This window comes from Mycteria americana, chromosome 7 (assembly GCF_035582795.1).
Source record: "Mycteria americana isolate JAX WOST 10 ecotype Jacksonville Zoo and Gardens chromosome 7, USCA_MyAme_1.0, whole genome shotgun sequence".
NCBI lineage: Eukaryota > Metazoa > Chordata > Aves > Ciconiiformes > Ciconiidae > Mycteria > Mycteria americana.
In genome coordinates this window covers 303,156-315,491 of record NC_134371.1, presented here as the reverse complement: position 1 = coordinate 315,491, position 12,336 = coordinate 303,156, and the positions used below count along the sequence as shown (strand labels likewise).

Below are 12,336 nucleotides of genomic sequence, written 5' to 3'. Positions count from 1 at the left end.
CACAGCAGTAATGTAGTCTCTGAGCCCTTGTTCTTACTCTGTTAATAGTCTATTCTGAGCTAGTTTTGGAAATTAAATTATCATGAAAACGGGGAGTAAGTTATAGAAGTTACTGGTGGTTTAGGTTTTTCCCCCTTACAATATGATATAGAAAAATCTTTGTGTTTTTCTGGAGGAAGGCAGTGCCTGTGTCTATCCTGTAAAAAAAAGGCATGGTTGCAGCAAGTATAGGCTGACCTGAGGTTAGAAGGCCAGTAACTGTGACATTGAAGTAGCACAGGTTTCAGCTTGGCATATACAAGCTTGCCCGTGGCACGCACTTGGGCATCTAGCCCACGATAAAACCTGTTGTGTTGTCACTGTGCTCCTGTTAGCTACAATTAGTTGTCCCCAGTACAGTCGTAGCTGTTTATTGAAGTGGCACAGACACTGCATTATCAGAAAGTTCTTCTAGTGTAACATGAAACAACTAGAGGTTGGAACTGGACTGCCTAAGCATGCTCGGAGCAGGTACACTGCATATGCAGTAAAGACTCTGCACATTGTGCCCAGGGCTTTCCGCACTCACAGAAACATACTGACCTTGGTAGTTGAGTGGCTTACTCCATGTTAGATAAACCTCATCTTGGAACTTGGAACTCCCAGCTGTTCTGGGAGGAGTGTCCTTAAAACACAGCCTGTGTATCTATATTAACCTAAATTTAGGTAATGCAGGTGCAGTTTGGGTTGGTTGTTTTTGCCAGTTGGAACAAGCCAGCAGCAGTAGATGTAAGAAATTCTCTGCTCTTTTCAGTGTTGTTTATTTGGCTGGGCATTTTTTGAGTCAGTCTGTAAGAGAAATGAAAAGCTGTAAGGAAATTCTTGCCTATTTCTGTGCAGTTCAGTGTGAGACGAAGACTATTTATTTCATGGAGGGTTAAAGATGTGAAACTGCCTTTGTGAACAACACTTATGTTTTTTGCAATGTACTTTGATTTTATGTGCAACTGCATTTTTTAAGTAGTTGGAGGTTCAGAAATTTCTACTAGTGCTTTATGTTTTGCTGTTTTAGAAAGCTGCCAGAGGAATCAGGTAGCGGACAAGGGAAAAGCAATGGATGTCCCTTTCAGTGGACAAGGGAAAAGCAATGGATGTAATCTGTCTGGACTTTGGTAAAGCCTTTGACACGGTCCCCCACAACATCCTTCTCTCTAAATTGGAGAGGTACGGATTTGATAGGTGGACTGCTCAGTGGATAAGGAATTGGTTGGATGGTCGCATCCAGAGGGTGGCAGTCAACGGTTCAATGTCCAGATGGAGATCAGTGACGAGTGGTGTCCCTCAGGGGTCCGTACTGGGACCAGTGCTGTTCAATATTTTCATCAATGGCATCGACAGCGAGATCAAGTGCACCCTCAGCAAGTTTGCAGATGACACCAAGCTGAGTGGTGCAGTTGACAGGCCAGAAGGACGGGATGTCATCCAGAGGGACCTGGACAAGCTGGAGAAGTGGGCCTGCATGAACCTCATGAGGTTCAACAAGGCCAAGTGCAGGGTCCTACACCTGGGTCGGGGCAATCCTTGGTTTCAATACAGGCTGGGGGATGATGTGATTGAGAGCAGCCCTGCAGAAAAGGACTTGGGGGTACTGATGAACGAAAAGCTGGACATGAGCCAGCAATGTGCACTCACAGCCCAGAAGGGCAACTGTATCCTGGGTGCATCAAAAGAAGCGTGGCCAGCAGGTCGAGGGAGGGGATTCTGCCCCTCTACTCTGCTCCGGTGAGACCCCACCTGCAGTACTGCGTCCAGCTCTGGAGCCCTCCGCACAAGGACATGGAGCTGTTGGAGCGAGTCCAGAGGAGGACACGAAAATGATCCGAGGGCTGGAGCACCTCTCCTATGAGGACAGGCTGAGAGAGGTGGGGTTGGAAATTAAATGGGGGACCCCATTTAATTTCCCATGGGGGCCCCCATGTGCAAGGGGGCCTATAGGAAAGATGGGGACAGACTTTTTAGCAAGGCCTCTTGTGACAGGACAAGGAGTAATGGTTTTAAACTAAGGGAGGGCAGATTTAGACTGGGTTTAAGAAATAAATTTTTTACAATGAGGGTGATGAGGCACTGGAACAGGTTGCCCAGAGAGGTAGTGGAGGCCCCATCCCTGGAAACATTCAAGGTCAGGTGGGACGGGGCTCTGAGCAACCTGATCTAGTTGAAGATGGCCCTGCTCTTGCAGGGGGGTTAGACTAGATGGCCTTGAAAGGTCCCTTCCAATCCAAACCATTCCATGATTCTATGAATCGTAGACTTAAGGGAGGAGAGGTGTGTTTCTGTTTCTGTAATGAGCTCAGAGGAAGAAGGCACGACATGAAGAATGAGAAAAGCCTCATGTTTCCTGTGATCATTTAATTAAATGTGTTCCATAAAGAAGAGATTTATCTCTCTCTGTGTTTAAAAATAATTCCATGGAATTGTACAGATTTTTCAGTGTTGTTTGGAAACCTTTCCTCACTTTCTTCGTATGCATCGTTTGTCTTAAATACAGTACGTCTACAATGGCTGTGGAAAGCAGTGGAGTGAATAGAAGTCTTTCAAAGTAATAGAATTTACTAGTCTCAGAAATCAGCTGTCCTTGGCAGTACAGTGAGAACAATTGTTTAAAATTAACTACTTGGATAGAACTTTAGGCTGTCAGTACGTCATTACCTGTTGTGGAAACACAAGACACTAGAATATCATCCCTGCTAGGCATCTGGCATTTTTAATCAAAAGAGTTTCAAAACTCTTGCTGTGAATCCACCTACTAATTGTCAACAAATACACCCTTAAATAATGGCCTCTCTTCTCTACAGGTGCATGACTTTTCCTTCACAGATTTTCTTTGGCACTGCTCTCTGGTCGAAGACTTGGTTATTAGCCTTTGTCATCTCTAGTTAATCATTATTATCAACTTTTCAGCTTTAATATTTTTCAGGGCAGCACATTTTTAGTTCAGTTTTTCTCTTTAATGAGCAGGGAGCTTGGCAAGCTCTCCCCTACCCCCCAACTCACGCATACACAGTCCCCAACAAGTTGAGACGCTGATTTGTACTATATGATCCATTGAGCAGTTGCTGGATACAGAAAAGATTTTCCACCACCTCCTACAGGCAAGAAATTTTCAGGCTTATCTTTGATACAGTGCAGCTGTATTGAGCAATACAATTGGATTTCAATCTGATAATTGAAAAAAAATGGCATGACAGCTGGCAAGAAATTATTAAGAAGATTGTCCAAAACAGAAAAGGAAAATCTGGTACAGAAAGATGTATGTATGCACATGGTCGTTCTTTGATTCATAGAGTAACAGGGTAGTTGAGGTTGGAAGGGACCTCTAGAGACTGTCTAGTTCAACTCCCCTGCTCAAAGCAAGGTCAACTGCAGCAGGTTGCTCAGGGCTGCATCCAGTCAGGTTTTGAATATCTCCAAGGATGGAGACTCCACAACCTCTCTGGGAAACCTGTTCCAATGCTCGATCACCCTTACAGTAAAAAAGGGTGGTGTTGGGGCAGTATTTTCAGTGCACTAACACATGTGCAAAGTAGCAAAGAGAAGTAAGTTCCATCAAATTAGGACTTAGTCACGGTATTGTGAAAGAGGCAAGTACTTGGATCTTGAACAGGATGTTCTCAGTTATTTTATTTTTAGTAATAGCATTTGATTTTCAGAAATTACAGCAACCAGAATGATAACTAACATGTATTTTACATGTTGGCAAACCGGGGGAAAGGCTTTTTAAAGTTTTTTTTCCTGTTCTGATCTTACCTTTATTAGTGTGGAACAATGTCCAGTGAGATTTGAAAATGCACTGCCCGAGTATCAAAACCATGAACTTCATTGCTGGATTGGACTTTAACAAAAAAAAAATCCTGCCTAAGTATATCCTGCCTCATTTTATCTGTCTTCCTTTTCTTCTCTCTTCCTTTCTCTTTCTGTATTTCTTTCTTTCTGGCTGTCTTTTCGCTTTTTCTTTCTGACTGTCTTTCTACTATTAGCCTTGCTTGTGTTGCTGCAGTTGCTATTCTTATATTTTAAAAAGTACTTTCAGTATCTTCATGTAGACAGTTAAAAAAGCCAGTCTGCCCATTTTCTGAGGTTTGTACATTTTCACAGACTCCAGCTGATTTAATTATAAATAGAAACATCACCATTGGAATTGTCACTTGACAAATGTAATGACATACATAAGCTATCATACATAAGCTGTTAAGAATCTTCAGACTGTTTATTCTTAACACTTACTGAATAATGACACCGTCTAATGTAAATTATTATTTATCAGTGAATATATTGATAATTTGATTATAAAGGAAACATTGCATTAATAGGCACCAATATATGTTAGTTCCCAATGAATAATTGTTACATTATTCATGAGGAGATGAGACCAGCCCTCCTCAATGAAGAAATCAATTGAAAACATAGTAAAACATCATATTCTAGCCTCCAAAACATGTTAATTTTTCCTGTACTTGGGAGAATGAATGACTGATTCAGTGGAGAAAAGTTTTCTACTAGGATTTAGATGAACTATTTCCTTTGCTATTTCATTAAAAAAATAATAATAAGGCTGAGTAAACTAGGTAAAAAACAGGTAACAGCTTTATTATTTTAAGGTCTTAGGATGTTTGTTTGGGACATCCCCGTGGAGCCAAACCACCTTTGCGTGGACCTCTGCACCACTAGATGTCATGGTTGTTTCACAGAGATAATGCTAGAAGAATTTGTCTTTCAGGAAGAGTTCTGAAACAAGTTTCCTTTGGCTCTCATTGCTCGTTTGTCATCCTAAAGACAGCGTACGTGAGACAGGTCACTGGGCAGGTGCTTATTATTAGGCAGAGGGTCCATTCTAAAGATTATTGGGTTAAAGTCTTGATTCCAGTGGTTTTCTTCTAACATGTTAAGTACTTTATGGTTGCAAGTGATATTCTTCTGCTTTGGTATATAGCAAATTGTGTCATCTAGTAGCAACTCACATAGCTTCAGTGCCTGATTGTGCTCTCTTTTGCACCAGTTTAAACTGAGAGCAATTTCACTTAAGGTCAGCTGTTAGAATCAGATACATCGGAGATTAAATTTGAGTCTGTAGGTTTTAAACTGCTTTATTATTGCTACTCCAGCTCTCAGAGAACTTGGCCTCACTGAACAGTAAACTGAAATCATAATTTGAGTGTTACACAGCTCTAGTATGCATGTGAAAACCCTCAACGGGAGTTAGCTGGCCCATGAGGTGTGGACAGGCTGTCAGTAATCAGTTGTAACGCGCAGGCCTGGCAGCGGTTTATGATGAGGTGACACACAAGCTGTCCTAAGTTATAACACAGGTAATTTGATTTTGTAGGGATTATCTGTGTGGCCAGCGAGGCTACAGAGGTGCAGTCATTCTGCAGGTAGTTGTGCTTGTCCAAGGTTCGACTTGCCGCTGGCTGTCCGCCACTACCCCTCGCTAGAGGTTGCCAGTGTGACAGCTCTGCCATTAAAGCCATTTATATGAGCATGTCGTGATCTGCATCACACAAAAAGAGTGAGGCTAGTTTAAACAGGCAAACAGGCTCTCTGGGTTACTGCGAAGCTGATTAGAAAGTCCTCAAGCACATCTGCCTGCTGGCCCAACTATGGGACTGGCTTCCAGGCGTGGTAGTAGCCGAAAGGTAGATCCTGCAGTGTTTTAAGCCAGCACAGGTGGGTATGAAAGACACTGTCTGTCTACATTACGATTTTCTTCACACCACTGTAAACAAATAGCTATCAGTTACATTGTTTAGAGTTACTTTCCTAAATAAGATGTGTATATATTACACGTTCACTTGTTACAAGACTGCAGTACTTCTGAGCTGTTGGAGTAACCCTTCCCTTGTATGTATTTGCCTTCTCAGGAAGCTGCTCTGTGCAGACAACTTCCCATGGACTCAGAAAACATGGCCCCCGTTCAGACCGCGGTGAACGCGCCTGCCATGACACAAGACATGAGGCCTATTACAAATAACGGATCCGATCCTTTCTTGAACAGGCAAGTTCATGTCCTCTTCATTAGGCAGTGGGTTCTTTTGCCTTCTCTACGCTTTTAAAGCTGTCTCTCTAAGTCGTTTCCTGTGTCACCTTCTTTCGTACTTACTGTGAACAGGGGGTACGGCCGAGTGGCTGCCCTGAAATGTTTCAGTTTATACTTCAAGAAGGAATCTTAGAAAAATCAAAGCAATGGTAGCAGGTGATTTTAATCGTACTGTAGGTGTATGTAGAAGACTCTAGGTAGAATAGGTACATTACCTAAGTATAAATAAACTCAGTTTTTTTAGGCTATCAGGACTGTTTTTGTCTAGAGAGTTATATATGTGTGTGTGTATTTCAAAATTTAAGAGTGGCCTCACTTCAGTTGCTTTATATTTGGGCTGATGTAACATGACCACATTAGTGGCCAACAGTTGAGAATGAGGCTTAATGACTCAGTATCTAACCCTACTGTGCTGTCTTTTCTCAAACACCGTGATCAGGGACTATATCTAACAGAACATCTTTACTGAGGCTTTTTCATGTTTCAATTTCTAGTGGGCCATACCATTCCAGGGAACAGAGTACAGACAGTGGCTTGGGATTAGGATGCTACAGTATACCAACGACACCTGAAGATTTCCTCAGCAACGTAGATGAGATGGATACAGGTAGAATACTCTGATTTAGCATAAAATATAATAACTTTGTGTCATAACCAGTAATGATTTACAGTTGCATAACTGAACGATAATCTCTTGCTTTCTGATGCCAGAGAACAGACTGAGACTGGGGGGGAAATGCCTAAAAGGTACTTAGTGCCTAGAAGGTTCTTAGCTTTAACTTAGGTCCAGGTTCTACCCTTTTACCTTAGACTGATATTAAACAAAATAAGTAAAAGTTGGAAAATGTGACCCTTCATTTGTGTTTTCATGCCATAGTCCAAGGTAGGAGGAGTAAAAATCTGGTCTTGGATTACATTCTTGGTACAAATCACTGCGTTTTCTAACTCTGGGAAATCAGTCTCATTAATTAGTCTCTTACAGTGGCACAGTTGGATTTGCCTTCAAACAGAATGTATTTAGCTAATTTAGGTTTTGGTATGTATTTATTTTTATATCAGTGTCCTCATGGTGTTTAAAATACTGAAATAAATTACTAGGAAATCAACAAGTTTTTTTCCAGATAGTGAAACTCTCAGCACTTCCTCACCTAAACTTGCTTTTGAAGTCATCAGAAGTTCTAGATGATGCAAAGAATGAAAGGTTTCTCTGTTAAAGATTTTCATGCTTGTTATTATTGATTTATTAAAAAAGTAATACAATATTGCAGAGCTAAATTGCTGTAAGACACTTTTTTTGGTTATGCCCATGGACAGCATTCAGCCTTGTGCAGAGAGCAGGCTAGAGGGTTTACGTAAGACTCAATTGCATTGCTCCCTGTGCAGACCAGCGAACTTTGACCAATCGTGCTTCCCAAGTGGAAGGTCAGAGGCTGATTACTTTGAACACTGCTGGAAAGGGCCTTTTGTGCTTTTGAGAGCAAAGCAAGGATACGAAATGAACTCTTACAAGAATATGCATTCTGCAAGCAAATATGGTTTTGAGGTAACGTTTGTAGAGGATAGGAATGCTCACAAGTGCTTGTGGGAATGGGGGAGTCTAATTTTTATATCAATTGTGTTGTTTTAAATTACCCACAAGAAGAGTTTGGTATTTCAAAAGTTCTTCTTTACTTTTCCTAGGAGAAACTATAGCACAGACAACAATGAACATAAATCCGCAACAAACACGTTTCCCTGATTTCCTCGACTGTCTTCCAGGAACAAATGTTGATCTTGGGACTCTAGAGTCAGAAGACTTGATCCCTATTCTCAACGATGTGGAGTCAGTACTCAACAAAAATGAGCCCTTCCTTACCTGGCTGTAATCATTCAGTGCTGATTGGGCCTACAGTGTGATTCAACATTTCTTTTTCCTCTTGAGATAGAGCTAGAATATCTGAAAATCCTCAAGAGATACAACTTACTGCCTTAATGACTTTAGTTACATCATCTTTATGGTCAGTTTAAGCTCTGCCTGGATTTTATTGACACTAATTTAAATACAAAATACATATATATATATATATATAAAAATACATACATGCATATATATTTCTTCCTCTTCAAAAAAAAGCACACTACTTTACACATTTGTATACTTCTTTACCTTTTCAGACCAGGCAGAAATGTTTCACTTCAAGGACAGAAAGTGGGTGGTGTTTGTGCATGTCCCTGACCGATCTCCTAGGTATTGCTTAACATCGCAAACCCTTCATGGATCACAAAAGCTAACTACTAGGTCACTTGGTTCAAAAAACATGCACAGCATCAGACCATGAGAGCAGTTTTATTACTATGTTTATGACAATAGTATCAGAAGCTTTTTTAATCAACTTACTTAATCTTTTTTTCATTCTTAGTAACTAACTGTGCTGTATGGAGTACAGATTAAATCTGATCCGTATCAGCCATAATAATTCTCATTATGTATTTGTAAAGGCACAAACAGTACTATTGCAGTTTCTTTTTTCAGTATATTACTGTATAGTTTTCGGAAAATAAGTACTTCCAATCTGAAAGTACCAGAATTGTTCAGCAACACTTTTACACTACAATATTGTTGCAAAATGAACAAGACTGGTACTGACTGCTGCATTTTAAAAACAAAGCAATGTATTATAAACAAGCATTTTTTTAAAAGATCTTAGATTTTGATGTTTATTATATTAAGCACTACAATTTTGTAACTTAACATATGAACAAACAATTTTTTATATATATAAAATCTGTGGCAAATATCTTAAATGCAAAAACACGCTTTTAAAATCAGGTCTGAAAAATGTGGCACAACTTGTTAATGTCCTATGTGGTGGGAAAAAACCCTTGCTCATACTGTTTTCAGTAGTGTTTTTAACTGATGATGTCAAAATACATGTAGTTGTATACATGAAAAAAGATGGTAACTTTATCGGGGCAGTGCTGTAACTGGCCGGTAAAGTTGCTTAGTTCTTAAGTCTTTCCCTTCCTGTAATGGGTGTACAGGACACAGGGTGTGTTCTGTGTATTTCTACCTATTGTATATCCTACAAATACTGCTTTGTCAGAGGTTTGGGACTGAGAAGGCATCAAGGACATTAAGCTTGCAGTTCCCCTGAAATGCAAATGAAGTCCTAAAATTCTTAAATATTTTGAAATTATATTATTTATAATCTATGAATGTAAGCTTTTTATATTGAAAAATATGTCTTTTTATGAAAGGCATTAAAACTTTTCTCTAAGCTTAATCCAGGCTATGTAGAGAGAGGAAGAGATGTAGCACTCAGTGTAAATGTGTTTGCCAGGTCTAATAACACTTAACAAGATCTTACCGATGCACCAGAATATTGATCACTAAAGACTTTTGTCCGTCTGGTTGGGTGAAGGTAGGTGAAAAGGTCAGAGATGAAGTGATGGGAATATGGAGGAGGTTTGGGAGGCAGATGATTACGTACCAAATGTAGATCCTTGCCGGGAAGGGTGGCTGCAGATAGGGATACACAGAAAATGAATCACCAGTGTTCAGTAAAAAACATAACAGAAGAAATTAATACAATAAACTGCCTTGTCAATGATGAACTGCTGGCTGTACCCGGTATCAGAAGATGGAAAATAAAAAGCACACACAGCGAAATTTTGAAAAAGACATGGAAGGCAAAGACCTACAGTCATGAAGTTTTATTACATAGGGAAAAGTAGCTCTTTTTATGTTTTGTTTTGGTTTTTTTTAATAGAAAATAAGATGTGACAGCAGAGTTGTGTCTGCACAGAATTTAATTACTGAATGGGCATTGCATTTCTTTTGTTCTTCTGGAGGGGTTATTTGTTGGGGTTTTTAAATTATTTTTGCTAGCGCTAACTGTTGGGATAGCAGAAATTTCCTGTCAACAAACAGGGGACCGGGCAGGGCTGACCTGTATTACTGTAATTGTGATGACTCTCTCTCTTTTAAGGACTTCTTCAGGTTGTCAGCCTAAATGAAAAGCAGGTGGTCCTAAGGCTTAGTTCTTTAGTGACATGACTGCCTTTAGTAAAACAATTGGAGATTTTTTGGCATCTGGTTGCAACGCCAGCTTGTACGGCCAGCTCATCAGCACTGCATGATTGGCCTGAGGAACTGAAAGCCATTGGTGCTAGAACAACGTACCGTAGCTGCAGGTCTGAGCTCTAGTATGATTCAGTTGATACTGCTCATCGTTAGACTGTGTTTAGAAAACGTGGTTTGTTCATTTGCTAGTACGTCTGTACTATTGTACATTTAAGTTTTGTTATAATAAAAGATACTCCAAGCAGATGGGGTTCTCGGCTGGTGTGCGTTGGCCAGCCTGTGTTGACTTCTGTTTGGCTGTGCTGATTTTCATCAGCTGAAGGCCGCACCTCGCACAGTGAAAACGGATGCGGTTTCCTAGCAAAGTCACGTAAGATGTTTATCAGAATTGTGAAGCTACAAGCGTGATTCCTCTTTCTTTGGTGTTTCAGGTGGTTGAGAGTCTTGGTTCAAAGACCTTAAAGAGGTAAAAGAATCAGGAACTATGGTTCCATATTACTTCCATAATAAAGCAGCAGCAGGTCTGGAACAGCAGGGTGCTATGTGAAACATGACTTCCAGTGTAAGACAACCGCCAAAATCTTAGGTCACATCTTTACTCAGTCATGAACCAAATCATGGCTAAGTTAAAAGTGATTCTTTACACCATAAGCTTATCATTTTTGTGATGGAGAGGATGTATCAGGTGAAGTGCTTAACAATAAAATCCATTTTTTAAAGTTCTCTTTTTTTAAAAGTTTCTGGCTTTAAACAGGCTTACAGCAGAACTTTTAAGTATTCAAAGCATATGTAATTCTTAGGAAACTAAATTTATTGCTGACAATAGTTCACTGTACTATTTCAGGTTTTGAACATTTACTTTACGAAATGTACACTGTCTACTTGTAGTATAAGTACAGCAAATGTGCCAGCTGGACAGTTTTACTGTTGACCATCACTGAGGGCGGCGTACGTAAGTCTTGGTGATACGGAAGTAATGGCACGTTGTTAATTGCAGTTTGTATTCTGGTAATACTCCTAGACTGTAGCTTGGGGAGGGATTGGGTTTGACTTTTTGAGAACAAATGCTGTTCGGGGGAAGGGAAGGATTAAAATGTCTATTTTAAACACAGAAAAATAGGGGTGTTCAAATAAACTTGTTTCCCAATATACTACATCCATGTACATGCTAGTACTTTAACTTTTTTATTTACTTTTTTCATTTTGTTATACGACATGTGTGAGCATTTGTTTTTAATTTCAAGTACCATGCAACAGATTGTATGTATCAAAAGCAATCAGATCAAACTGTTGTATCCAGGGTTTGGTTCTGTTTTTTTTTTATTTCTTTGATCTTGTACATGAAAAACAAATATAAATGAGCTTAAAGATTTTGGATGCATATTGGTTTATTAAATTGTTTCTTTTTTTTTCTTTGGAGGATTTTAGTATGTGCTTCCCAGGGAACTGTATGACACTGCTTGGAATAAAGGTAGAGACATACCATTCTGTGCAAAAGGCATACATTTTGAATTAAATGATTAGCACTTAGCAAACGAAACGGGTTATTTTACCATTATGTTTCAGTTTATTAGTAGTTGTTACGGCCGTTAGTGATGGTTACGGTTTTACTCATAATGCTTACAACATGCTTCCCGGTGCCACCATTACTTGTTCCTTTTAGTGGCACCTCGTAATTCATAATTCCCTGACACAAATATTGTTACAATTTGTTTAATACCGTTACCTCAAAGCAGAAGAGTTAGCACCAAGTCCAATTGCTGTTAAGTTCTGTTTTGAGGATTTAACTAGCGCATGGTTTTCAGTCTGATCCCTTATCCAAGAAGTTTCTTAAATTCTGCATAAAGAAAATACCTGTCTTCTTTCCTGGGAACAAGCCATGAAACCTAAACGTCCTGGGCTTGTGTTTGAGTATCTGGTCTTTACTGTCATGGTACATGACTTGAGTGACTTAAGAGCCAATGCAACTGTTACTATTAATTAATTTTAATACTCTTCCTTGAATCATTCCCTTACATAATTTATTCTAATTAATTGTTAGAATGCTTCTAGCAATATCTTGCGTTCACATAAAAAAGCTCTGGAGTCTCCACCAAACAGAAATGCAAAGTGACCCTGTTTTGAGAAATGCGGTTGCTAATTCATGGCGTATTTACTCAGGAATATTAACCGTGTTTCTTTGGCAGAAATGCTGAATGTG

At 39.6% G+C, this 12,336-nt stretch overlaps 1 protein-coding gene across 1 annotated transcript in view; it reads left to right on the top strand.

The window, feature by feature from the left end:
- WWTR1 (WW domain containing transcription regulator 1) overlaps positions 1–8,132 on the top strand; it is an 84,992-nt gene extending 76,860 nt beyond the window's left edge. The window contains exons 4-6 of the mRNA XM_075506671.1: positions 5,898–6,031; positions 6,568–6,680; positions 7,754–8,132. Of these exons, the coding sequence (XP_075362786.1) occupies positions 5,898–6,031; positions 6,568–6,680; positions 7,754–7,938 (432 nt within the window). The 3' untranslated portion in view covers positions 7,939–8,132. The remainder of the gene's footprint in view (positions 1–5,897; positions 6,032–6,567; positions 6,681–7,753) is intronic.
- Positions 8,133–12,336: the final 4,204 nt, after the last annotated feature.